The 26117-nt window shown below is 37.3% G+C and overlaps 1 protein-coding gene across 3 annotated transcripts; it reads right to left on the bottom strand.

Moving 5' to 3' along the window:
* Positions 1-24507, bottom strand: LATS1 (large tumor suppressor kinase 1). 3 transcript variants are annotated; one of them, XM_065888759.1, is made up of 7 exons: positions 24166-24507; positions 19730-19877; positions 12821-14334; positions 9516-10098; positions 6922-7104; positions 6610-6716; positions 1-510 (listed from the first exon to the last, which is right to left on the bottom strand). In XM_065888759.1, the coding sequence occupies exons 1-7, from the start codon at positions 24505-24507 to the stop codon at positions 1-3; spliced, it is 3387 nt and encodes a 1128-aa protein (XP_065744831.1). The 3 variants fall into 3 exon arrangements, with proteins under 3 accessions (XP_065744831.1, XP_065744832.1, XP_065744833.1); XM_065888760.1 differs by lacking the exon at positions 24166-24507 and adding an exon at positions 20935-20961; XM_065888761.1 differs by lacking the exons at positions 1-510; positions 6610-6716; positions 6922-7104; positions 9516-10098 and adding an exon at positions 12281-12339 and having other exon boundaries at positions 12820-14334.
* Positions 24508-26117: the final 1610 nt, after the last annotated feature.

Here is a 26117-nt window from a genome sequence, read left to right as displayed (position 1 = left end):
TTAAACATACACTAGGTCACGATTTTTGATCTCTGAGCCTGTGTGCTGATCATCTTCATCTGACTGTTGCTCTGGGCCTTGTGAATTAATATATTCATATTCAATAGGCTTTGGATAATTATATGGGTAGCCATTGTCATCAAAAAACCTCCGAAAGGTAAATTCATAGAAAGCATGTTCAGGGTGCTTTCCATTTTTATACCATCCGTTCAGAGTGTCATTTACATTTTCTTCTTCATTATCATCACTCCGTAACTTATCAGGATCAACAGGATCAAAATTTGATGTATCTGTTGGGTGTGTGATTTTAGGAATGTATGAAGCAGATTGCTGTCTCAGGTCACTGGAAAAATCAATTGTTTTAAAAAACGGATGAGCTTTTATTTCATCAGCACCATTCTTGCCTAAGCGATCTTCTGGTCCTCTGCAGAGTTTAATAATAAGATCAGAGGCTTCAGGACTCAGTTTAGCTTGTGGTGGGATATGAAGAGATGTTTGCCAGTTGATAACCTTTAAGGAAGATTTTTAAAAATTAGAAGGAAAGAAATAAGAAAAACAAAAATTTCCTCCAAGTTTCAATTGCAAAAATTTTACTGGACTATCAGTATTTTCTTAAAATAAATTGCATTGTATTTCACCTTCCTTACCTTTTTATTTTACTTCATTTTTTTGGCCACGCCGCACAGTTCGTGGGATCTTAGATTCCCCCATCAGGTATCGAACCCAGGCCCTTGGCAGTGGAAGTGTGAGTCCTAACCACTGGACCGCCAGGGAATTCCCTCACTTTCCTCACCTTTAATAATGAATCGGTGGGAAATAACTTTTCTTTCCATTCCCTCCTCTCTAGGCAACTTATACTCATATTACATGACTCACTGTAAGTTTTAGTTCCCCTGTTAAGACCTTCAACCTACGGTAGAAATGACTTTCTACTGTGCCTCCCCAGTTCTATATATTTCCCTGTAGCATAATATCTCTAATACTTTGTGGTATCTATTTATGTCTGTGTCCTACTACAGTATAAAATTTCATAAGGCTATAGACCACGTTTTGTCTTTGCATTTCCCAGTGTTTGGCAAATTGCCTGGCACATAATTAATAGATATTCAATAAACACTTATTGTTTTGAATAAACTGGAATGAGGGAGGGAGAAAGGAAGAGAGGGAGAGAAGGGGTAGGTCTCCATAAATATTTATTAAATAAATGAATAAATGAACTTCATTCTTCCTTATTCATATATGAGCTTATCAGCACTGTGTAGGGAAGAAAATTAAACGCCCTCTTCAATAACCAAAGTAAAAACTCAATGGACCCTTTAGGCCTTGGCACGTGACTCGGCTCAGTCCAGTTCAAGATGCTGATAAACAGGCTGGTGCTTGAAAGCTTTTTGAGGAGATAACATGTATTTGAACATGTTATGATTGATATATACAGAGTAGAGGTTTTTGCTTACTGTCCCTTTCATGGTGGTAGCAGGGGAGAACTTCTGAAAAGGTGCCAAATATCTGCAAGAACATGTATCTGCCCCATAGAGAATTTCTGTAGAATTCAATTCCATCTAAACTATTTAAAATCATTTTTCTGCCAACCAGCCCCAGCCTGAAGCCCAACATAGTAACTAGACTAGCTATCCTAGCAATACAACTATCCTAAGACAACTTTGTCAGCTGTTTTAACTTACAAAGGTTAGTTCTAAATCCCATTCTTTTGACTATTCTAAACATTGTATGTTTCAAAGTATCCTTTTAAAAACTTGATTTTTTGTGCTTACATTTTTTTCTATAAGAGATTATTTTGATGATTAAATTTGACCCCTTTGACAGAAAATGGATTAGTGGATTCCTAAGGATCAGGGAGGAGTTTGTGCATAGGGTTTCGGGGGCGGGGGGGGGGGAGGTGTTGAAGAACTGTTCTACACTTTGATTATGGTGGTGATTGCATTTGTCAAATTTCAGAGTGAGTTTTACTGAATGTAAATTCAACGTGAATAAACATGACTTTAAAAACTTAAAAAAAAACAAAAAACAAAAACTCAATGGATGGGCTCAACAGCAGAATGGAGATGTCAGAGGAAAGAATCAGTGAACTTAAAGAAAACTCGATAGAAATGATACAATCTGAACAACAGAGAGAAAAAAGAGTTTGAAAATATGAGAACCTCAGTAACCTGCGGGACTATACCAAAAGGTCTAATGTTGGTGTCAGAGTTCCAAAAGGAAAAAATATGTGGTACAGAAAAAATATTTGAAGAAATGATGGCTGAAAATTCTCCAAATCTGATACAAGACAAACCTGTAAATTAAAGATGCTGTTTGGTGTCAAGAGACACCAAACAGGACAAGCCCTAAGAAATCCATGCCCAGACAAATCTTAATTACAACACTGAAAGCTAAAGAAAATTTCTTATATGTAGCCAGTGAAAAATGATGCATTACTTGAGGGAACAATGATTTGAATTACTGTAGATTTCTCATCAGAAAACTATGGGGGACAGAAGTGGATACGTTTTAAAGTGCTGCAAGAACTGAAACCCAGACTTCTATTACCAAGTGATAATATCCTAAGGAAGGTGAAATAAAGACATTCTTAGATGAAGGAAAACTAAAATGATCTGCTGTAAGCAAACATGCTCTAAAATATTTGCTAAAGGAAGTTCTTCAGACAGAAGGGATTGATAGAGAAAGAATCGTAAAACATCAGGAATGCAGGAAAGCAAGGAAAATGCTAACTATCTGCGTAAATACAAATGACTGTTCTCATCTTGAGTTCTTTAAAATAAGTTGATGGTTGAAAACAAAAACTGTAACATTGTTGGATGAGGCTTTTTATTTTTTTTGATGTGGACCGTTTTTAAAGTCTTTATTGAATTTGTTACAATATTGCTTCTGTTTCATGTTCTGGTTTTTTTTTTTTTGGCCAGGAGGCACGTGGGATCTTAGCTGCCCATGCTTTGGAAGGTGAAGTCTTAACCACTGGACCACCAGGGAACTCCTGGATGAGGTTTTAAATGTATGTAGACGTGATGTATAAAAAACTAAGACACGGGGCTTCCCTGGTGGCACAGTGGTTGGGAGTCCACCTGTCAATGCAGGGGACTCGGGTTCGAGCCCTGGTCCGGGAGGATCCCACATGCCGTGGAGCAGCTAGGCCCATGCGCCACGGCTACTGGGCCTGTGCTCTGGAGCCCGTGAGCCACGACTACTGAAGCCCGCGTGCCTGGAGCCCATGCTCCACAACAGGAGAGGCCACTGCAGTGAGAAGCCCACACACCGCAACAAAGAGTGGCCCCTGCTCTCTGCAACTGGAAAAAGCCCGCGCGCGACAGCGGGGTCCCAGTGCAGCCAAAAATAAATAAATAAAAATCAAACAAAAAAAACCTAAGACACAAAGGGTAGAGAATGAAGGGGCCTATATGGTAGCAAGGTTCTACACTGAACTTTTAGTGGTAAGATACTGATTCTAAGTAGACAATGAAAATTTAGTACGTATCTTGTAATCACTAGAGCAACCTCTAACAGAACTATATAAAGAGATAATAGTCAAAAACACAGTAGAGTGAGATCTCATGGAAAATGGCAAATAGGAAGCCTCAGTGGTCAGTCCCTCCACAAAAACAATCATTAAACTGAGAAAAAAAAATTCAACTCTTATCATAATCAACCATTTTGGTACTGTGGAATCTGACTTGACCCTAAGAGCAATGAGGGGGGTGCTTCATGAAGGGAAAAGCTGCTAAAAACTGTAAGATAGCAGTGTGCATGAACCGACTACCATTCACCATTGCTCAGCCCCACCATGGGTATGGAGAGGGCAGCCCATTTTCCTGGTATGGTGCCAAGGTAGGCTGTAAGGACCCTGCCTTCCAAAAATTTGAGGCTGTGCATTTTGGTTGGTCTTGGTGATTCCCTGAGGGACCAGTCCAGAGGCCTGCCTTTCTTTTGACCCTCTCAGGAATACGTAAAGAGAGAGACATGTTTTTCTTTTCTGATACAGGCATTTAAGGAAACCTCTATCAAGTCACTGGATTAGGCTGTTTTTCTTTAACTTCTGAGAGTTCTTAAATAGTCTAGAGATAAGCCTGCTGTTGGGTATGTGACCTGCAAGTATTTTCTCCCAAACTGTAGCTTGTCTTTTCATTGTTTGACTATGTCTTTGGCAGACTGAAAGTTTTTAATTTTTGATGAAGTCCAAATTCTCAACCTTTTCTTTAATGAACCATGATTCTGATGTCATTTCTAAGAACTCTTCACCTAAGCCCAGGCCATAGGGATTTTCTCCTACATTTTCTTTTAAAAGTATAGCCTTTATGGGGCTTCCCTGGTGGCGCAGTGGTTGAGAGTCCGCCTGCCAATGCAGGGGACACGGGTTCGTGCCCCGGTCCGGGAAGATTCCACATGACGCGGAGCGGCTGGGCCCGTGAGCCATGGCCACTGAGCCTGCGCATCCGGAGCCTGTGCTCCGCAACGGGAGAGGCCACAACAGTGAGAGGCCCGCATACCACAAAAAAAAAAAAAAAAAAAAAAGTATAGCCTTTATATTTTATCTAGATCTATGACTCATTTTGAGGTAATCTTTGTGTAAGGTGTGAGGTTTATGTTGAATCAGTATTTTTTGTATATGGCTGACCAATCTTTCCATCACCATTTGTTGAAATACTATCCTTTCTCCATTTGTACCTTTGTCAAAGAACAAATGGCCATATTTGTGTGGTCTTATTTCCCTACTCACTATCCTGTTCCATTATCTGTGCGTGTATCCTCTTGCCAATATCATACTGTCTGGACCACTGTAACTTTATAGTAAGACTTAAAATCAAGTAGTTGATTCCTCAAACTTTGTCCTTCTTTTAAAGAACTGTTTTTGTGGGACTTCCCTGGTGGCGCAGTAGTTAAGAATCCGCCTGCCAACGCAGGGGACACGGGAAGATCCCAAATGCCGCGGAGCAACTAAGCCCTGTGCGCCGCAACTACTGAGCCTGCGCTCTAGAACCCACGAGCCACAACTATTGAAGCCCGCATGCCTAGAGCCTGTGCTCTGCAACAAGAGAAGCCACCACAATGAGAAGCCCACGCACCGCAACGAAGACCCAACATGGCCAAAAATAAATAAATAAAAAATAAATTAAAAAACCCCCCCTGTTTTGTTATCAGTTTCTTTGCCTACCCATATGAATTTTAGAATTGGCTCACCTATACCTACAAAAATTCCTGCTGGGAATTTTTATTGGATTTGAGTGAAATCTGTAGATTAGTTTTGGGGGAACTGATAGCTTTACTATGTTGAGTCTTCCAATCCATCAACACAGTATGATTCTCCATTTATTAAGATCTTGTTTTTTTCCATCAGAGTCTGTAACTTTTAGCATTCAGATCTTGTTCATGTTCTATTAGATTTATACCTAATAGAATTATAGGTATAATATGACCCAATATTATACCTAAGTATTTCATTTGGGGGAAGCTACTGTAAATGGTATTGTTTTAAAATTTCATTTTCCATTTGTTCATTGCTTGACTATAGAAATACAATTGATTTTTACATAGTACCCTTATAACCTACCTTATAACCCTAACCTGGCTAAACTCACTTATTAGTTTTTTGGAGTTTTGCACAGATTCCCTGGGATTTTCAGTATAGAAAATTATGTCATCTGTGAATAAAGCAAGTTTTAATTTTTTTCTAATCTTTATGCCTTTTATTTTTTTTGTTGCTGTATTACACTGGCTAAGACTTCCAGAACTTTGTTGAGTAAGACTCATTAGAATAGACATCCTTGCCTTGTTCTTGAAATTAGGGAGAAAGCATTCAATTTTTTACACGCACAGCACCCACACAAATACACATGTATTTATACATATGCATATACTTACAGATATACATATATATTAAAATGAAGGGGAAATAAGGACACTTTCAAACAAACCTGACACAAACCTGAAAGAATGCATTACCAGTAGACCTGTAATAAAAGAAATTCTAAAAGAAGTTTTAAATATAATGTATTAAATGCAATGTCAGAAGTTGTAACCTGAGGAGAGCATCATAGAAAATATGATATCTTAAGACATTCTCAGAGAATGATTAAAATGACCAGGAGTGAACCAGAAAGGGGGAAGGCTGTGAAACATGGGAGAGAAAGAAGGACATTCCAGACAGAGGGAATGGTACGAACAAAGGAACTGAGGACAAATTTGGACTTTAACCCACAGACAAGGCCACTGAAGGGTTTTTTAATGGGACAATTTATGGTCAAAATTGTGAGCAACTTTTCATTTAAGTGCCAGGGAGATACAGACATTTGTTAGTAGTTTGAGGCTAGAATGTGCATGAAAGGAAACAAAGCCAGCAGCCAGTAGTAAGAGTAAACTGGAATACATCTTCAAAAGGTACTAAAAACTTCTATGAGAATGAAATATGAATGTAGTGTATGAATGAGGAACAGTGATATGATGGAGATAAGCGTTCACTCATGGAATTTTAGTGGGTTCCTGTATCCTTACAAGTTCTTTCTTTAATTCTACATTAAGATGCTCAAAGTAAAGGACTGATAAAGGTGTATGGTATTGGGACTTCGTAACAATTCTTTTGGTATAGATTCTACACCTTACCTTCACTTGTGTTTCAAATGGTGTTTGTGCCAAGAAAGGAGGTTGTCCCACCAACATTTCAAAAAGAATGACACCAACACTCCACCAGTCACATAACTGTGTATAGCCTAAAATAAGATACCAAAGTTATGGTTATTCATAAGCACTTTAAAAAAAGTGCTCAGAATTAATACAATCAAAATTAATATTAAATCAACAATTTATACTGTAAAATTAATACTTTTATTATAAGCCTGAAACGAGCCATATTCTAATATAAGTTTCAGCTGGTCTAAAGGCATACTGAGATTATTTATGAAACAGACGTTTTACCTGTTCGTAACAACACTTCAGGCGCAATATAATTGGGAGTCCCAACCAAAGAATGTGCAAGACATCGCTGGTGCTGGCGTGCAGCTCTCCGCTCTAGCGGCTTCAGTCTATCTCCACATCGACAGTTAGAGGGGTCACCCCATTCATTACTGAAATCCATACTATCTTGCCGTGGATGGTCACCTGTATAGTAAAAAAAAAAATAAAAGCAACAAGAGTAAACCTAGTCTGTTTAACCTTTTGACGTCATAGTTCAGATTTAACAACGCTTCCCCTTGTTGACAATCAGGGGGATTGTCAACTGATGGTGTTTATTAATAATTAGAGCCTGCACTCTTGAAATATCAATAGGATAAGTTTTACACTAAGAAAAATAAGCCTAAGATGCAGTAATTTACTCAATATTAAGTGATGACGGTAAAAATCATTTGAGTAGGTAGGATTGAGAATTTGGTACTCAGAATGCTCTGCAATACTACTCTGGACAAAGTTTCAAACAAATTAGATTTGTGTTTCATTCATTCAGCAAATGACAACGATAATAATAAAGACACTATTCTCCTCTCAGGCAGCTTCTCTGTAGGGGAGAAATACAACAAACAAATACATATATAAGAAACATAGTGATGCATTCCATACAGAGAATCAACATGGGGTGGTGATATGGCAAATGTTCTAGGGTGCCTTGGGAAGACCAACTGAGGTGACATTTGTAAAAAAATAAGAGGAACTCAACCATCTGAAAACCAGAGCAAGGCACCCACACAATCCCAACAGCACCAGAGAGAAGAGCAGTGTGGTTCGTGAGGGGAGAACGGTAGGAAATAGAGCAGGAGCCAGTGCACAAGGGTGTGCGAGCGAAAGAAATGGTCTGCTTTTTCCTCGAAGTGCAGCAGGAAGATACTGGAGAGTGTGAAGCAAGAGAATGAAAAGGTCTGATAAATGTTTAAAAAAGAAAACTTTAACTGCTGTATAGAGAATAGATTATAGGGGGAACAAGGGTGAAAAAGAGATCAGGTAAGAGGCTATTACAGTGAAGTTTGGACTGTGATGGTAACGGTGCACATGGAGAAAAGTGAACAGATTGAAGATATATTTAGATATATTCTGAGGTGGAGTAAGCAGGACTTACTGAGGGATCAGATGTGGAGTGTACGGAGAAAGAATCAAGGATGGGTGGTGGTAGTACAATTTACTAAAAGGGAGGGGGAACAAATATGGAGGGGGAGAAAGTAAGAGTTGTTGATTGGCAATGTTAAGTTTGAAAGATCTATTAGGAATCCTTGTGAAAGGGAGAGGCTGTTTCTGAAGAGAGATTTGGAAGTCATTGCTGTACAGCTAGTAATTAAAGCCATGACTGGATGAAACCATCTAGGAAAAAAAATATTTGAAATTAACCTAACTGTAATAATCATCTAGGACGTTTGATTAAAATACAATTTCTACCCTCAGTGGAGATTTTCAATCAGAAGACTGGAACAGAGCCTAAGAATCATATTTGTAAGATGAACCCCAAGTAATTCAGGTGAATCTGGGGAAACATTAAATTATGTTAAGCTGAATATTAAAGTAGGTTCAGGATCTACTCCTAGTAGTACCTCAGTTCTATCCATTTAATGTCAATCTACTTGTGTTCACAAGAAGCACTGGAGGCCAGTTATACTTACCTCAGAGGATTGCTGTAAGCATTAAATCAGAAAATATGTAAAGCACCTAGTCATAGTGAGTATCCAACAAATGTTAGGTTGACTTACACTTCCATTAGTGCTTGGAGGGATCTTGGTGAGGCAGTGTGGTATAGAAGAAATAACATGGGCCCTGTAGGCAGACAAACCTCAGTTCAAAGCCTAGCCCTTACACTTATCTTCTGTCTGACCACGGGCAAGTTTCTTATTCTAACTTAGCCTCGGTTTCTTCACTCTGCCCCACAATGACGTTGTGAAGATTAAACAGAATCATGTACATAAAGTGTTTAAGGTTAAACAAGCTGTATAACAGTCATACAACAGAAGCCTAAACAGTCGTGAAAATAAATGTTATATGCAGGAACACAGATGAACCTCAAACAAATAAAGGAAGTCAACACCGAAGACTACATATAGAATGATTACATTTAAATAAAGGTTCAAGAGAAGGCAAAATGAAATAATAAATTATTTAGGGATATATACATATGTGGTAAGAGTGTAGAGAAAAGTAAAGAACTGATTATAGCGTTCTGAAATACTCCTGTGGAAGAAAGAAAAGGAGGTGATTGTTTAGGGTCTTCAAATAATCTAGTTCTTAAGCTGAATGGTGGGTATGGGGCTTCATTTAAAAATTATTTTCAAATTGTTATTTGTCTGACATATTTCAAATTAATAAAATGTAAAGAGATTAACTCAAAAATGTTAATGATATTTAGAAATAATTAATTCTAGCACACTCTTTCATTTTATAAATCTAAGTGTCTAAAGGATTCACCCACATTTATCCAGTGGAGTCAAGACCTGACCCAGGACTTCTGGCTCCCATCCAGGGATAATACCATCTTATATTTTATTGCATTATAAATCATATGCATATGTCCAAACAAATTTTATGATTTTACTCACCACTCTGATAGTACTTAGAATCATGCGTCCATCTGAAGCCAGTGCAGAGGCCGAAGTCAGTCAATTTAATATGACCATCACGATCAATCAAAATGTTATCAGGTTTAATATCTCTATGAATAAAACCCATTTTATGAACACTTTCAACCGCACAGGTAAGTTCTGCTATGTAGAATCGTGCCAGATTTTCTGGAAAGATGCCCATTCTAATTAATAGGCTCATCATATCACCCCCAGGAATATAGTCCATTACAAAGTATAAATTGTCCTTGTCTTGGAATGAATAATAAAGACGAACTACCCATTCGTTGTCAGCTTCGGCCAGGATATCTCTCTCAGCTTTAACGTGAGCAACTTGATTTCGAAGCAGAACATCTTTCTTTCGAAGAGTTTTTGTTGCATATAAAGCCTTAGTATCTACTTTTCTTGCTAGACAGACTTCACCAAATGCTCCTATTCCTAATGTCTTTATCTTCACAAACATAGACTTGTCCATTTTAGCCCTCTTAAGACGGATGTAATTAGACTCTTTTTGGCAAAGCATCTTTCTCATTTGATCTTGGGCATCTTGAGATAATCCAACCTAGGCAAATAAACTAAATGTTAAATGAGGAATTATCTTCTATACTGAATATTAAGAAATCGCTTGGAAAAAATTCAGGCATATATTTAAAGGTTAAATGCATAATAATTTTTAATAAAGCATGTTAGAAATCTAGAATATACTTCAGAGAAAATTAATTATCAAAAGTGCAGCATAAGAAATAGTTAACAGGATACACAAGGTGAGTGTATATGCAGAGTCTGCTGTAGAGAGCAAGGAGAAGATGATATCAATGTTCAGCTTTCTACTCTTCTCTAATGCACTCAAAAAACACGTTCCCATGTGTAATAGCCAAACATGTTAACATGCACCCTCATCTATCTCTCCATGCATATTCATCCCAAACTACGTAATTAGATTGCTTTCATTATATGCATCTTTTTGTGGAATGCCTATGCCTCAAATAGTCTTCTTTTCATTTTATCCTTCATGAAAAGAAATTCTTCCACTTCAGGTTCATTTATTCTAAAAAACTGATGTATTGAGAACAAAAGAATGTCTTTCCTAATCTAACCACTCATTAACAGTCTGTCTTTCCTTTTATCTTTCTCAGGGCATTAGAGTAAGGGTAGGACTCACAGCCACCACTAATGCAAAATGCAAAGGGTATGTCCTACCTTTTTTAAAAGGGACAACTTTTTTGATTACAAGGTATCTTTTAGATATTTTGGAATGTTTCAAAGAATAGTCAGTGTGACTTATGAAGATACCAAAAAAACAGATAAAAACAAAAACCAACGTCTAAGTAGACATGGAATACCTGGATTCAGAACGAATGAATAGCTCATTTTTGACTAGTTAATGAAGAATTAACTTAAGAATTTAAATAGAGGGCTTCCCTGGCGGCGCAGTGGTTGAGAGCCCGCCTGCCAATGCAGGGGATCCGGGTTCGTGCCCCGGCCCGGGAAGGTTCCACGTGCCACGGGGCGCTGGGCCCGTGAGCTATGGCCGCTGGGCCGGCGCGTCCGGACCCTGTGCTCCACAACGGGAGAGGCCACAGCGGTGGGAGGCCCGCGTACCGCAAAAAAAAATAAAAAATAAAATAAAAAAAGAATTTAAATAGAAAAGGAATTTGATTTGAAAAGTAGAGTAGAATTCTAGAAATGCAAGACTAATTAAAATATAGCAACCTCATGCTTCTGTCAGGATGCGCGATTGCATGCAAAATCTTTTAAGGGTGGCATGCCAGACTTAGTACAGAACTATTTCTCTAAAAATCTTACTTGCCTACACAGTAATGGAGGCTACAGAAGTCAGCAAAGCTTCCAACACCATAAAAGTTTAAATCAGCTATTAGTGAAAGTGAAGAGGAAAAAGGAAAAATAAACTAAGAAAATACATACAGACAGACTTTAGTAAGAAATCCTAAGAGCTAAATATGGATAAGTCATACAGGTTATCATGGTATCTCTCACCTCACAAAATTCAATTTATAGCAGGAGTAACTATACTGTGAAATCAGATTTAGAAAAATCATTTTAAAAGAATGGCTCTCTCAAGTTTCACAAGGAAGTTTAACACAAATTTAAGCCTCTTGGCTTTTGAGCACTAGATGTAAGATTAGGAGCCAAACCTTTAAACTGTAAATACAGGATAAAAATAATAATGAGAGTACCACCGTAATATCTAGTGAAGAGATCTACATGGAATCAACAACAGATATTAATCTAAAGTGTTTAATTATTCTGATCTCCTTTTTAGTAGTTTGATTTAATAATTTCAACATATTTTTCTAGTACATTATAAAATTAGAAGGGGAAATAACTGAAAGGAGATGTGTCTTGACACTTTCTAATAAGACCAATCTGATGAATAAGCCCACAACCCCAAAAACTACTGTAAATAAAAATAAATGTTTCGTAAGTTTATCAAGAGATGGGACCCAGATATTTCTAGTTTATTTTAAAATGTAAGATAATGTGTAAACTCTAGAAAAAAACCCTTGCTCCAATTTCCATTAAAGGGATTATGCATACCTAAACTACACACTGTAAACTTTACTTTTCTTAATTTATTACAACTTTATTATAAAAAATTCTGAGTAAATCATGAAATGCTAAAATAAAATGGTATAATCAAAAATACTTAATGTTTACTGACTTTTAAATAATTGATAATATATTTAGGATAAAAAGAAAGAAAAATACTGGACCACAGTATTTTAAAATAAACAAGCAAATACATAATCAAGTATAAAAATGGACATTTTAAAAGGTTTTATACTCAGCCGTAAAAAAAGAATGAAATAATGCCATTTGCAGCAACATGGATGGACCTAGAGATTGTTACACTGAGTGAAGTCAGACAGAGAAAGACAAATATCATATGATATCGCTTATATGTGGAATCTAAAAAAAAATGGTACAAATGGACTTATTTACAAAACAGAAATAGAGTCACAGATGTAGAAAACAAACTGATGGTTACCAGGGGGGTAAGGAGGGGGGAGGGATAAATTAGGAGATTGGGATTGACATATACACACTACTATATATTAAATAGATAACTAATAAGGACCTACTGTATAGCACAGAACTCTACTCAATATTCTGTAATGGCCTATATGGGAAAAGAATCTAAAAAAGAGTGGATATATGTATATGTATAACTGAATCACTTTGCTGTACACCTGAAACTAACACAACATTGTAAATCAACTATACTCCAATAAAAATTAAAAATTTTTAAAAAGAGGTTTTACCCGCATCATTTCGTTCTCTAATTGTTTTTTACGATGTAGACGCTGCTGATGAGATTTGAGTACATTTTCTACATGTTGCTCCATAAAGAATTTAAATGCCTGAGGAGAATAACTTTGGATACGAGATTCCCTTCGCTCTTCATCTTTCTTGTTTTTCCTAACGGTGATAGGTGAAGTGGTAATCTGTTTCTTTTCTTTATCTCCATTATCAACATTTTCATAACTTTTCTCACTCTCATCTTCCTTGGGCAAGCTCGGCTGTTCCTCTTTGCTAGATTTATTGACTGACTCATATGGAGGAACAGATGGGTTTTGGTGTAGCAGATGTTTGGGGTAAGGTGGTGGTGGACCTTGATAGTTTGGAGCTTCAGCAACAGGCGGCATAACGGTCATATTTGAAGTGGTACCCTCAGAAAAAGGACCAGGTTGAACAGTTTGAATTGGCTGTGGTATCCAAGAAGGGTGTGTAGGTGCTAAAGCAGTCTGCAGCTCTGGTTTCAATACACGTATACTTTTCACAGGCTGTTGAATGGGAGCTGGTGTAATAGCAGTGACTGTTGTAGCCGAAGGCTGCGAATTAGCAGAATGACTTGTTCTATTTCCTAATGGGTTATTAAAAGAATTTGACCTCACTGGTATGTTAGGTTGCCATGGAGGGATTTCATGTCCACTGCTCGGGGATGACTGGGCAGGAGCAGAAGATGACTGAGGCCAAGTTGTTTGCAGTCCAGGTACATTAATGTTATAAAGTTCCATGTTATGACTATTTCTGTTTGGCACCATCATAGACTGAGGAATATTCCCATTTGTGTATGATGAAGGAGCAGCAGATCCTCCTGTCTGTAAAGCAGAAGGGCTTTGTCCATTAGCTGGGGTCAGAGGGTATGGAGGCGGTGGCTGCCGATTCACAGCGCCAGCAGGGACAACATTTTGGTGTATCATAAAATCAGTCTGGCCACTACCATTCTGAATTCCAGGTCTCCCTGGTGGAAAGTTAAATTTGTTAGCACTCTGCATGATGATTGGTTGCCTGCCAACAGGAACAGAATTAATGCCTCTCTGTCCCTGATTAGGAGGATTCATTGGGGACGTGTTAAGAGGTGGTGGAGGATAGCCCTCCTGCCAGGCTCCAGGTGGAACAGGAGAGATGCGGGAGATTACGTATTCCATGTTCCCAGAATAGCGCTTTGTTTGAGTGTTTGGTTCCCATGATGGGGGAGGTGGAGTTGTACCTCTTGGCGGGGGAGTCTGGCCTCTTGGAGGTGGTGGAGGAGTGACACTCCTGACTTGAGGAGGTGGGGGGGGGTTCACTCTCTGTCCGTTGCTAGGGTGAGCTTGAGTAAATGCTGTTATACCAGATCCTGACAAAGGTCTTCCTACATCTGTCTGTGAGTTGGGACTTTCAGAACGATAGGCCACACTTTCTCCTAGTGGTGGGCCATGTCTCTGAGGAACTAAGGATTCTTTAGAACCTTTCCAGCTTTGTTTGCGGTTAACTGATTGTTGCACACTCCCTATGGGAATAAAACAAAAACAAACAAAAAAAAAACATGTTTTTTTAACCTCTTACTTTTGAAAAATTTAGCTTGGAATTCTAACACTACTAAATGATAATTCTCTTTCAAGAATCACAAAAATCAAATTTGAGTATGTGCTTTTATTTTACCTTTTAAAATTTTATTTATTTTTGACTGGGTAACACATTCTCATAGCTCAAAATTCAAGCAGTACAAAAGGACACCCACCCCACCCCTTGGGCAACCAATGTCACTGAAGGTAACTAATGTCATCAGTAAGATATTTTAGGAATACACAGGTAAACAGTACTAGAAAAGGGAAAGGGAACCCTCCTATGCTGTTGGTGGGAATGTAAATTGGTGCAGCCACTGTGGAGAACAGTATGGAGGTTCAACAAAAAAACTAAAAATAGAGTTGCCATATGATCCAGCAATCCCACTCCTGGGGATATATCTAGACAAAACTATAATTTGAAAAGATACATGCACCCCTATGTTCATAGCAGCACTATTTACAATAGCCAAGACTTGGAAACAACCTAAATGTCCACTGATAGATGAATGGATAAAGAAGATGTGGTATATATATATTTTATATATAACACACACACACACACACACACACACACACACACACAATGGAATATTACTCAGCCATAAAGAAGAATAATGCCATTTGTAGCTACATGGATGCAACCAGAGATTATCATACTAAGTGAAGTCAGTCAGAAAAAGAAAGATAAATACCATATGATATCACTTGTATGTGGAACCTAAAATATGACACAAATGAACTTACCTAAAAAACAGAAACAGACTCAGACATAAAGAACAGATTTGTGGTTGCCAAGGGTGGGTGGGTGGGGGGAGGCGGGGAAGGGTTGGATTGGGAGGTTGGGATGAGCAGATGCAAACTATTATATACAGAATGGATAAAAAACAAGGTCCTACTGTAAAGCACAGGGAACTTACATTCAATATCCTGTAATAAACCATAATGGAAAAGAATATGTATATGCATAACTGTATCACTTTGTTGTACATCAGAAACTAACACTGTAGATCAACTACACTTAAATTAAAAAAAGGATACCTCCTATATATACTATTGTGCCTGGGTCTTTTCATTAAAAAAACTGAATATTCTGTAGTAGTACATAAAGTGTTTCTTTACCTTTAAAAAATGTTATTACAGTTTTTCACTATATGGATGTACCCAAATTTACTTAATCAGTTTCCCTACTGATGGCTGTTAAGGTTGTTTCCAGTCTTTTGTTTTACCCCTCCCCCACAAAAAGCAATGAAGAATTTTGTACAGATACCATTTCATATATATGTTAAGTAGACAAATTATTAGAAATGGCATTATTGAGCCAAAGGATGTGTCCATTTGTAATTTTCATAGATATAACACTAATTTTAAATACATTTCAGTATGGCTTTTAAAACAAAAAAAGGCAGTAGGGGATAATTAGCTGAACACTAAATAAGGTAGAGATTTACAAAGTCTCTATTTAATGGAATTTCCAAATAAATTAAACAGGCAAGAAAACATACGATACCAAAAAAAAACAGAAGTATTTAAAATAATCTGGTCACTAAGAAAAGTATAATACATTTAAAATATATATATAAAATACATTCGTATAAGATATGATACATATAAATAATACATTCCAGAAGGATTAAACATTTAAGTGTTAAAGATGAAACCATACAAGTACTAGGAGAAAACCAGTGAACATTCGATAATATTGGGGTACCTCTTTGTACCTCCTGGGAAGGTCTTCCCAAGTATGACAAAGGTAGAGAACATACAGTAATAGACTGATAGATTTAAATACATAAAACACTTAGCACCATTCAGAACAAAACAAGAAACAACCACAAATCTGAAGGGTCAACATCGTCCTGGGAGAAAATACATTTAATAACACATGAAAAAAACCTGGTAAATATTCAGAATGTACAGTTTAACATTCTATTTCATCTAGGCTGGGCAGCATCCTGGGTCTATGACTTCAGGGAAAGTCATCACTCTGGGCAAGCTAGACAAGTCCTCTGACCACAGGCTCGGTGTCACCTTCCTCGGATAGTCAGCTGAGGCCAAATGCACCAAGTCACTCTCCCAGCTTTTACCAGGTAAGACGAAATCTCTGCAACCCTCAAGTACACTGCCATCCCTACTGCTCTGCACCTCCCATAAAGTTCTCTGTGTTCTTCCACTTCCTAAACCCTCCCACTGTTGCCCTCTAGACACACTCTGTTCTATAACTAGCAAATGCCCCTCGATCACTAACCTCTGCTCCAAGCTTTCCCCCCACGTCCTTAAAGCTGGTTATCGTCTGCTGACATTACTTTCCTTTCAGTCCTTTGCAATCAAGGTTTTCTTCAAAAATAAACTGGGCTAAAAGGTGGAACTCCACTTCTTTGCTCTCCATTTATGCTTCCAGATCATTGTTATTTCTGCAAACTCTTTTTAAAAAGCCAGTTCTTTGGAAGCTCATGCTATCTGTGGGAGGCCACATTCATTCCTCTACTGGTCACCCAATAAACACCTACGTGCTCGCCCTCATTTACCCATAACTCTGGCATTCTACCCTAAGCCCTGACAACATTTTATAACTTCAACATCCACATGGACGAACCATCCATCACCCTGGTTCCGGGTTCAATCCCTGGTCAGGGAACTAGGATCCCACAAGCCGCGCGGCGTGGCAAAAAAAAAAAGAAGCGAAAACTGGGTAAGAATTTTGAAGTACCAAGTTAGAATCCTGAACGAGTTCTGCAAAATAATGGGACATCCTCGCTTGGATAACTCAATGAACCTAACTAAACCTTATGTCTAAAACCAGACTTATGATCTTTCTCCACCAAATCCTGTCCTCCCTTAGCATTCCCTTTCATAATGTGAGGTACCACCATCCATTTTTATACACCAAAAGCCTAAGAGTCATCCCACTCCATTATCACCCACCATATGCAATCTATCGCCATGTCCTTGTCAATTTTACTCCTCCTATCTCTTTCTTATTTCATTCAATTTTCTCCACCACCATCTCCCTAGTCCAAATTACCTTCATTTCCTGTGAATTGTATTTCTTATCAAGTCTATCCAGACACCCTCCTTTGCTCTCTCTAATCCGTTCTCATCCATTGCAGCTATCTTTCTGAAACACAAAGTTAATCATGTCATTACCCTGCTTGAAATGTTTCCATAACTTCCTGCTGCTCTTAGGATAAAATCAATAGACAGTCCTGCATAGTCAGGCCCCTATGCACTTCTCCATTCATATCTTATACTCTTGTTTTCAGCATTCTAGCCACTTTCATTTCTTCGAATGTGACATCAAAACCAGCCAAACAAGCCATGCATAGGAACATTCCTCCTCATGAAACCCATCCCCATTAACCCTTGTCTTTCTTCAGATATCAGCTCTAGTATCAGTTTCACAGGAAGGTTTTCTCTCATCTCCTTGATCAGGTCAAAAATCCCTCTATTATATAAGTCCATAGTACCACATAACTGCCCCCTCTTCATTCATACTTACATAGTTGTAATTCTACATGTATTTGTGTATTTGAGCTCCCTTACTAGAATCTCAACTCCACGAAAGGGCAAGAACTTTATATCCAATGCCAAGCAAAGGGCCTGAAATAGTAGTTGATCAAGAAAAATTTGCTGAAAGAATGAAAAAATTAGGCCTCTTATAAATCAATTTAAAAAGACAAATACAAGATTAGGAAAGAATTAAAATGTCAATTTAAAAATAATAAACAAATGTTTAAGCTCACCAGTGATCAAAGAAATGTGAATGTAAAATGATAGTATTTTCACAACCATTAAATATACAAAAAGGATAATACCTAGGATTTACAAATATAGGCATTCTCATATTAAACTGACTGGGACAAAACAAGTTGGCAACACCCTTCTGGTCAGCAATACAGGCATACCTCGGACGGAGATGGTTGCGGGTTCGGTGCAGTTAGGTGAATATTGCAATAAAGTAAGTCATGTGAACTTTTTGGTTTCTCAGTGCATATAAAAGTTATGTTTACACTTTATAATATATGTATATATGCACATATATATACTACAGTCTAATAAGTGGGCAATAGCATTATATCTAAAAAACAATGTACATATCTTATTAAAAAATACTTTATTGCTAAAAAATGCTAACCATCATCTGAGCCTTCAGCAAGTCATAATCTTTACTGGTGGAGGGTTTGAAATATTTTGATATTTATCAAAATATGACACAGAGACATGAAGTGAGCAAATGCTGTTTGCAAAATGGCACCGACAGGGCTTCCCTGGTGGTGCAGTGGTTGAGAGTCCGCCTGCCGATGCAGGGGACACAGGTTTGTGCCCTGGTCCGGGAAGATCCCACATGCCGTGGAGCAGCTAGGCCCGTGAGCCACGGCCGCTGAGCCTGCACGTCCGGAGCCTGTGCTCCGCAATGGGAGAGGCCACAACAGTGAGAGGCCTGCGTACCACAAAAAAAAAAAAAAAGAAAAAAAAAAAAAGAAAAAGAAAAATGGCACCGACAGACTTGCTTGATGCAGGATTGCCACAAACCTTCAATTTGTAAGAACTGAAATGTCTGCGAAGTGCAATAAAGTGAAGCACAATAATATGAGGTATGCCTGTGAGAAAAACTTTTTGCAAGTCTTTGAAAATTTACTTTTACCAAATCATCAGGAATGTACAAAGATTTAGGTACAAGGGAATTTACTGCAGTGCTGTCTATAATGGCAAAAAAAAAAAAAAAGGAAACAAGGCAAATGTCAAAAAATGAGACTGGTTAAATAACATATGTGGTAAGTCTACCTTACTGTAGCTAAGTATTCTGTAGGCCATTTAATAACAAGGGAAGTTATACATGGTATACTAAGTGAATAAAGTAGGTTTTAGTATGACCCCATTTTTTGCTTAAACAATAAGAATCAATGTACACACATATAAACCCACTCCAGTTTTTGACTGAGAAACAAAACATACCAAAATCTTGTGGGTATTAATAGCGTTTTTTTCGCTTATTTACTTTCTAAATGTTCTATGATGAACGTGTTTTACAATAAGATTATATACATAAAAAAGGAATAGTCTGAATTATATTTATGGTTAAAAAGAAAACTATTTCAGTGGCATTATAAGCAATCAAGCAGTTCTCAGCCTAGACTGCTGCTTATCAGAACTACCTATGGAACTTCAGGGCCCCATCTGCAAATTCATTTTGGTGTAACACTATAATGTTATTTTTCTAGCTTGAGGCTTTCACTTACCGTGATGCTTTTAACAATTTCTAAGACAAAACACTTTATATACTTAAATATTTTTAAGTATTATAAAATAAGAGACTAGGAAAAAAATTTGATTAATCACCTGGCTTTAAGTTGGCATTAATAGGTCTGGCAGCTGCTGCAGCCATCTGTTCCCGTCGAGGATCTTGGTAACTCATTTTACTAATGAATTCAATTGCAGCTTCTATACTTCTGTTATTAGTTTTCTGAAGAGCCTGTATAACCATATCCTGGTATGAAGTTTTAAAAACAGAAATAAAATTTAAATCTTATAATTAATAAGAAGGAAACAACACTATAACTTCCACTGGAGAAATTCATAATTTTGAAGAACAAGGCCCCAAGCCAAAATTTAATGTCCTGTTTGTAAAACTACTTTGCGGGGAGGGGCAAGATAAGGGTAGGGGATTAAGAGGTACAAACTACTATGTATAAAATAAATAAGCTACAAGGATATACTATACAGCACAGTAAAACTATAAAAATCCATACAATCTCAAATTACTAAAGAAAACAAACCCTCAAACTCTTCAAATGTTTCTTTAATATTTTCACCTTTATGTAATGTATTACTGTTTTCTTCTAGGGTTTTTTCCCAGATACATGCTTCTGAATTTCTCATTCTTAATTTCATTCTTATATAAACAAACAGACTATCAGATTGTTAAAAAGGTATCAATCAACATACTGGAAAACACTCTTTCGTACTGTTAAAGTATTTTATTAAGCATCTTTATCATTGTGTTTACTAGTAAAAGAGCTATGTAGTTCTGGTTCCTACCTTCTTAGAGTTTACATTTTCACACAATTTTATTTATGAGGACACAAATGTAGGACAAATGGTAGAGGAAAAACACTCAGACTTTATATGATTTGATGAAGACTTTAGGAGGCTACATGGTATGAAAGAAAAAACAGGGAGTTTGGAATCAAATGGAACCAAAGAGGTTGAGTTCCAGTAGCCCTGCATTACTATGCTTTGTCTGTCATGCTTAGAAGCAAAACTACACTCGAGTGATTGGAGATTTATGTGCCCCACTTTAGAACTGTGTGAACTCTGGTAACTTATTTAACATTTCAGAGCTCAGTTTCTTCATCTGTAATACACTCAGAGTTGATGTGAGGATTAAACAAGAAAACATGTAAAAGCACGGCGCCTGGAGCTCAGATATGGGTTGTCCTCCTGCTCTGTTCCGTGTCCTTTATTTTATATGTAAACATAAATTATACACTAACATGCAAAAAGTATACTGATACACATTTTTCAAGAGGGAGGCAGCTACTTACTTGTCCTAGAGGATTTAGTATTTCAAACAATATTTTTAAATGAGAAATGGCTTAATAAGACTAACGGGTGACCAGGCTATTGATAGATGATCCTCTTACTCAAAATGACTGGAGATGATTGAGGCCAAGCAAAAAAAGGCTGCGGCAGAGACTTGTTGCCTACTCAAGACCTAGTCTCCATTTTTTAGAAAAAGTTCCTAGGATTTTTTGAAACAAGTTTTCCTTATAGCTACAGCGGCCACATGAAAATTCTGACCAATGAGACAAAAACCAAGGATTTCTGGAAGAATATTGCTATCCGTGATTTACGTGCTGGTCCCTCCTGTACCCTGTTTCCTAGACAATAGATATGACACCTGTGCTACAGCAAGTTGCCACCAAGAAGGAAAATTCAAGAGATTCGTGAAGAGTTGTAGTTTGATATTTTTAAGAGACTGAACCGATACTAGCTATATAAACTGAGTCACTATTTTGTTTAAAGCATTATTATTCGGATTTTTATTAAAAGCAACCAAACTCAATCCTTAACTGATAAAAAGGTACAGTGTGGTCACATTTTATGCCAATCAGACTTTGCAAATTTGTAGTGAGATACAAAGGATTAGTAAGTCTCACTTTATGTGCAAATTTAAAATAATACAAATCATCCAAATTAAAATTCACCAGGGAGTGCTTAACTTTAAAAGTGGTTAAACCAAGTGAACTGTAACTGTATTTATGCTAATATCACATGGCAGCGCTATCTCAGTTGGTAAGAAAACTGACACCCACCATTCTTTTTCAACACTGTAGGAACCATATCGTTAAATGCACTAGAATTTCAGCCTGTGATTTTGGTGGTGATTATGCTGGCTTTGATTTCTTAATTTTATTGCTATATGTTAAAATATTTTTTACACCGGTAGCAATATCAACCAAGTGCTCCTTAAGTGGGGGTCTTAGTGCCAGTGTGGAAAAGAGCACCCTTAAATCAGTAACTTTGGAATAGAAGTCTTATGTGCTAAGAAAACATTATGTCCCCATTACTATGCTTTTGTTCTTCAGGCTTAGAAACAAAAATACACTCCAGTGATTATAGCTTTATGTGCCCCAAGAATGCATCAATCCTTAATTTTTAACATTTATTCCTACGAGGAAATTAATCTTGAAATATTTAAGGTTTTAATTTTATAGAGCACCAGAAACATTCTCAAAAAATTTCAACTGCCTTGAACTTGGCATACTTAAAGGAATAGATTAGAGTTTATGAAATGATAAAAATAATGAAGTGAAAGGAATTCCCTGGTGGTCCAGTGGTTAGGACTGTGTGCTTCCACTGCCGAGGGCCCGGGTTCAATCCCTGGTCAGGGAACTAAGATCCCATAAGCTGCGTGGTGCGGCAAAAAAAAAGTGAAAACTAGGTAAGAATTTTGAAGTATCAAGTTAGGATCTTGAACAAATTCTGCAACATAATAGGAAGCTACCAGAATGAGTGATTCAGCAGGTAGAAGAAGTAAAATTGCCATATTCTTTATATCACTGTGAGTATATATAAAACCATTCCTTCGTTATTTGGATAAATGTCTAAATGCTTTTAGTAAAGCAACCTTGCTTAAGGGGCTATTAATGTCATAAGGTAAACAATTTTGAAATGTGTGATTGCAGTAAAGCTAACATATCTTTGTAATGCAAAGCAATTATTGTTATTATTGCCAACAAATAAAGAACAGGGCACTGACGAATGCCTTACACTTCTTAAAACTGTCTACATTAGAAAAAATTTTTCAGTTCCTTAAAGGTACAGACCATCTTTGGTATGATTCCCTATCCTGTTTGACGGGTTCACACACAGTAAGGGCTCCATAAATACATATTTACTGATGTGATTTATCTGACATACACATTACCACTTAAGGGCCTTTACAGCCATGTGATTTTCTAAACTCCCTTTCCCTAGCAATATGTAAGAGGAAAGAATAAGACCAATGATTCAGCCTTCTCTTTATTCTCTGCCTTCTGGCTAAAGGATTAGGAAGAAAGTACTCTAAGAGACTCTCCATTCAAGCCATTTCCTTAATCCTCCAACTACTAACCAGGAAAACATCCCAGGATCTCCTCTCCTCCCCGACCCCCATATATTTTCTGGTGCAAATCCAATATATTCAGAACACTTAAATATAAAATTAATAGGAAATAATAATAATCAAGTGAAGAGAATGGGCCAGAAAGAATAATCTTTTTTTCTTCCTAGTTTAGTAATAAATCTCCCTTTTCAAATCCTTTACTATAATGCATACTTATGTTCTCATTTTTAAAATTAAATAGAGATATCTGAAAACGTGGTCACTAAAATATTAACAAGGTGAAGGAATTTTAAGGGTAGTTATTTTTGTATAGTGGAGCTAATTTTTAGTTTCTTCCTTATATGGTTTAATTTTTAACAGGGAACAGATATTACTTTTTTATAATCAGGAAAAAAGTTACTATCATTTTTAAAGAAAATGTAATCAATGCTTGATTATTCACATTTAGTTACAATTTCCATGGCCAATTTTTACCTAAAATGATTTCTGCTATCTAAAATATTCATCTAAACTATGTAATCATGGAAAATAAATTTTATTAGTAACCTAAACAAAATGGGTATGACTAAATAATAAACAGACTATGAAAACTTTAAAAATGAGTTCTAAAAGTAAATATTAAAGACTTAGCATAATTGACATGAACTGAAATTTCACCAAAAAAACTTGAAATTCTTGGAGACTGATCACCAAGTAAATTTTTAGTTTTTCTGAAGTTAAACTTTGAGTCTGAGAGGTCTGTGAGCATTAAGTGCTGAATGATGTCTCTGGCCGCTCTTCCTTCTCTGTAGTATAAGCTTAAACTTCATCCCCTTAGGGCCCTCATTTCTAAAACAGCCACTCGGCTCACCCTCACCAGGGAAACTACCGCACACAGACAGATGTCCTTGCCCTGCCCTCACTTGTGGCTTTCCTCACCTGCACTTCCACTCTGACTTCATGACTTCACCTTTTAATCTCAGAACCACAGAGAAAGCTAAAGAAATAATAATTATTTTGTTTTAATAATTAATGAAATTGTAAACAACATTCTTTGCTGATAGAATATACAAATTTCTATACATAGTTAAATTCTCTCAAAGGAAGCATCTGGGCAGGAGGTCACCTAAAAAGTGTTATGTAGTGTAAGGTAAGGAAAACCCTTTCTTTTGTTTTTAAAAATTCTTACCTCATCAAATCCAGCAGCTTGCAAGTCTTGAAGCATTTGTGGATTAACTTCTGAAGTACTCCGACTTGTTTCATTTGCAAATGGTTGGAGAGAGTTTCGAATTTCCAGCAAGGCTTTATGATGCATCCCAAACTTGGGTGGATTTCTGACTTGTCGCGGATCCTCAGCTGACATTTTACTCACGTTATGCTCAGGCTTAGCAGCATCGGATGGTTTGGATAAATTCCTAAGGGATTCCCGAATTTCTTGCAGCATTTGTCGGCTGCTGCCAGTGTAGTTACTGGCAGGAAAGGTCTTAGGCCTCATTTGTCTATATCCTTCTGGCTTTTCACTCCTCTTCATGAAAACATCTATATATATAACTCACACAAAAGACTTCTTTAAGAGCTACTTGATAGATTCAGAGCTTTCCTTTGAGCAAAACTGAAAAAAATCCTTTGTAGAAGTCCCCAGGAATGTTAAAATTTTTACGACCTAAATAAAAAAACAAACAAAGCTATAAAGTGACTGATAAAGCAATACCATGTATAGTAGTCAGGCACCCCCTTAATTCCGGGGTATACCTTCTAAGACCACCAGTGGATGCCTGAAACCTCGGATAGTACCCATCCCTATATATACAGTAGACCCCTGAACAACACGGGTTTGAACTGCATGGGTCTATTTATATGTGGACTTTTTTCAACAAATAGTTGAAAAGACGGTACGACGCGACCTGGAGGTTGGTTGAACCTGAGGATGCAGAACGGAAGGCTGACTGTAAAGTTATCTCCGCCCGTTTTCAACTGCACAGAGGGCTGGCACTCCAACCCCCAAGTTGTTCTAGGGTCAAGTGTACTATGTTTTTTCCTTTACATACATATTTATGATAAAGTTTAATTTATTAATTAGGCACAGTAAAAGATTCGCAACTAACTAATAATAAAATAGAACAATTATGGGAATTCGCTGGCAGTACAGTGGTTAGAACTCTATACTCTCACTGCCAAGGGCCCAGAGTTCAATCCCTGGTCAGGGAACTAAGATCCCACAAGCCTTGCGGCCAAAAGAAAAAGAAAAAAAGAACAATTATAACCACATACTGTAATAAAAGTTATGTGAACATAATTTCTCTCTCAAAATATCTTACTGTATAAATGAAATGCTTTTTCCATCTTAACTAAGCACTTATCATATACTGTGGCCATAACCTTTACAGTTTGAGGTGTGACAGCAAAACTAGCACAAATTTCTTTTTCCTTCTACACAATTTCATGTAGAGAAGATTCGTTCTTACCGTAGATCTTAAAACCTTGGCACACTATTTTTTTTTCTTATTAAATCAAGAACGTTCACCCTTTCACTTTAAGGAAGCACTTTACGGTGTATCGGAATTGCCAGCATCACTACTCTTGCGCCTTAGGGCCATTATTAAGTAAAACATGAGCTGCTTGAACACAAGCACTGCAATATCATGACAGTCATTCTGATAACCCAGGCGGCTGCTGAGTGACTAATGAGAGGGATACACTGGACAAAGGGATGATTTACTTCCTCGGTGGGATGGAGCCAGATGGCATAAGATTTCATCCATGCTACTCAGAACGATACACAACTTAAAACTTATGAATTATTTCTGGAATTTTCCATTTAATATTTTCAGACCACAAGCGACCATGGGTAACTGAAACCTTGGAAGGCAAAACCACAGATAAGGGAAGACTACTGTATTAGGGAGGAAAAACCCCCACTGATTTATAAGTTAAAAGACCTAGGTTATAGTTCTGGCTCCATTACGGATTACTGTATAGTCAGGACATGTTAGTTGTGCCTATTTCCTAATCTACAAAATTACCTCAAGTACTGGTTATGACGATAAAAATAATTTCAAGAGTGCTTTAGTAAGCATATGAAGTACAGCTGACCCTTGAACAACACAGGGGTTTGGGGCACCAACCCACCACAGTGGAAAA

This window comes from Phocoena phocoena, chromosome 12 (assembly GCF_963924675.1).
Source record: "Phocoena phocoena chromosome 12, mPhoPho1.1, whole genome shotgun sequence".
Taxonomy (NCBI): Eukaryota; Metazoa; Chordata; class Mammalia; order Artiodactyla; family Phocoenidae; genus Phocoena; species Phocoena phocoena.
This window is presented reverse-complemented; position numbering and strand designations above follow the sequence as displayed.

Excerpts from the sequence above, each read along its gene's own strand:
- LATS1 (XM_065888759.1), bottom strand. The coding sequence starts at position 24,507 with ATGAAGAGGAGTGAAAAGCCAGAAGGATATAGACAAATGAGGCCTAAG. Across the intron at positions 7,105-9,515 it reads TTCTAAGTACTATCAGAGTG|GTGACCATCCACGGCAAGAT; the intron begins GTGAGTAAAATC and ends TTTACTATACAG. Across the intron at positions 6,717-6,921 it reads TGAAGTGTTGTTACGAACAG|GCTATACACAGTTATGTGAC; the intron begins GTAAAACGTCTG and ends ATCTTATTTTAG.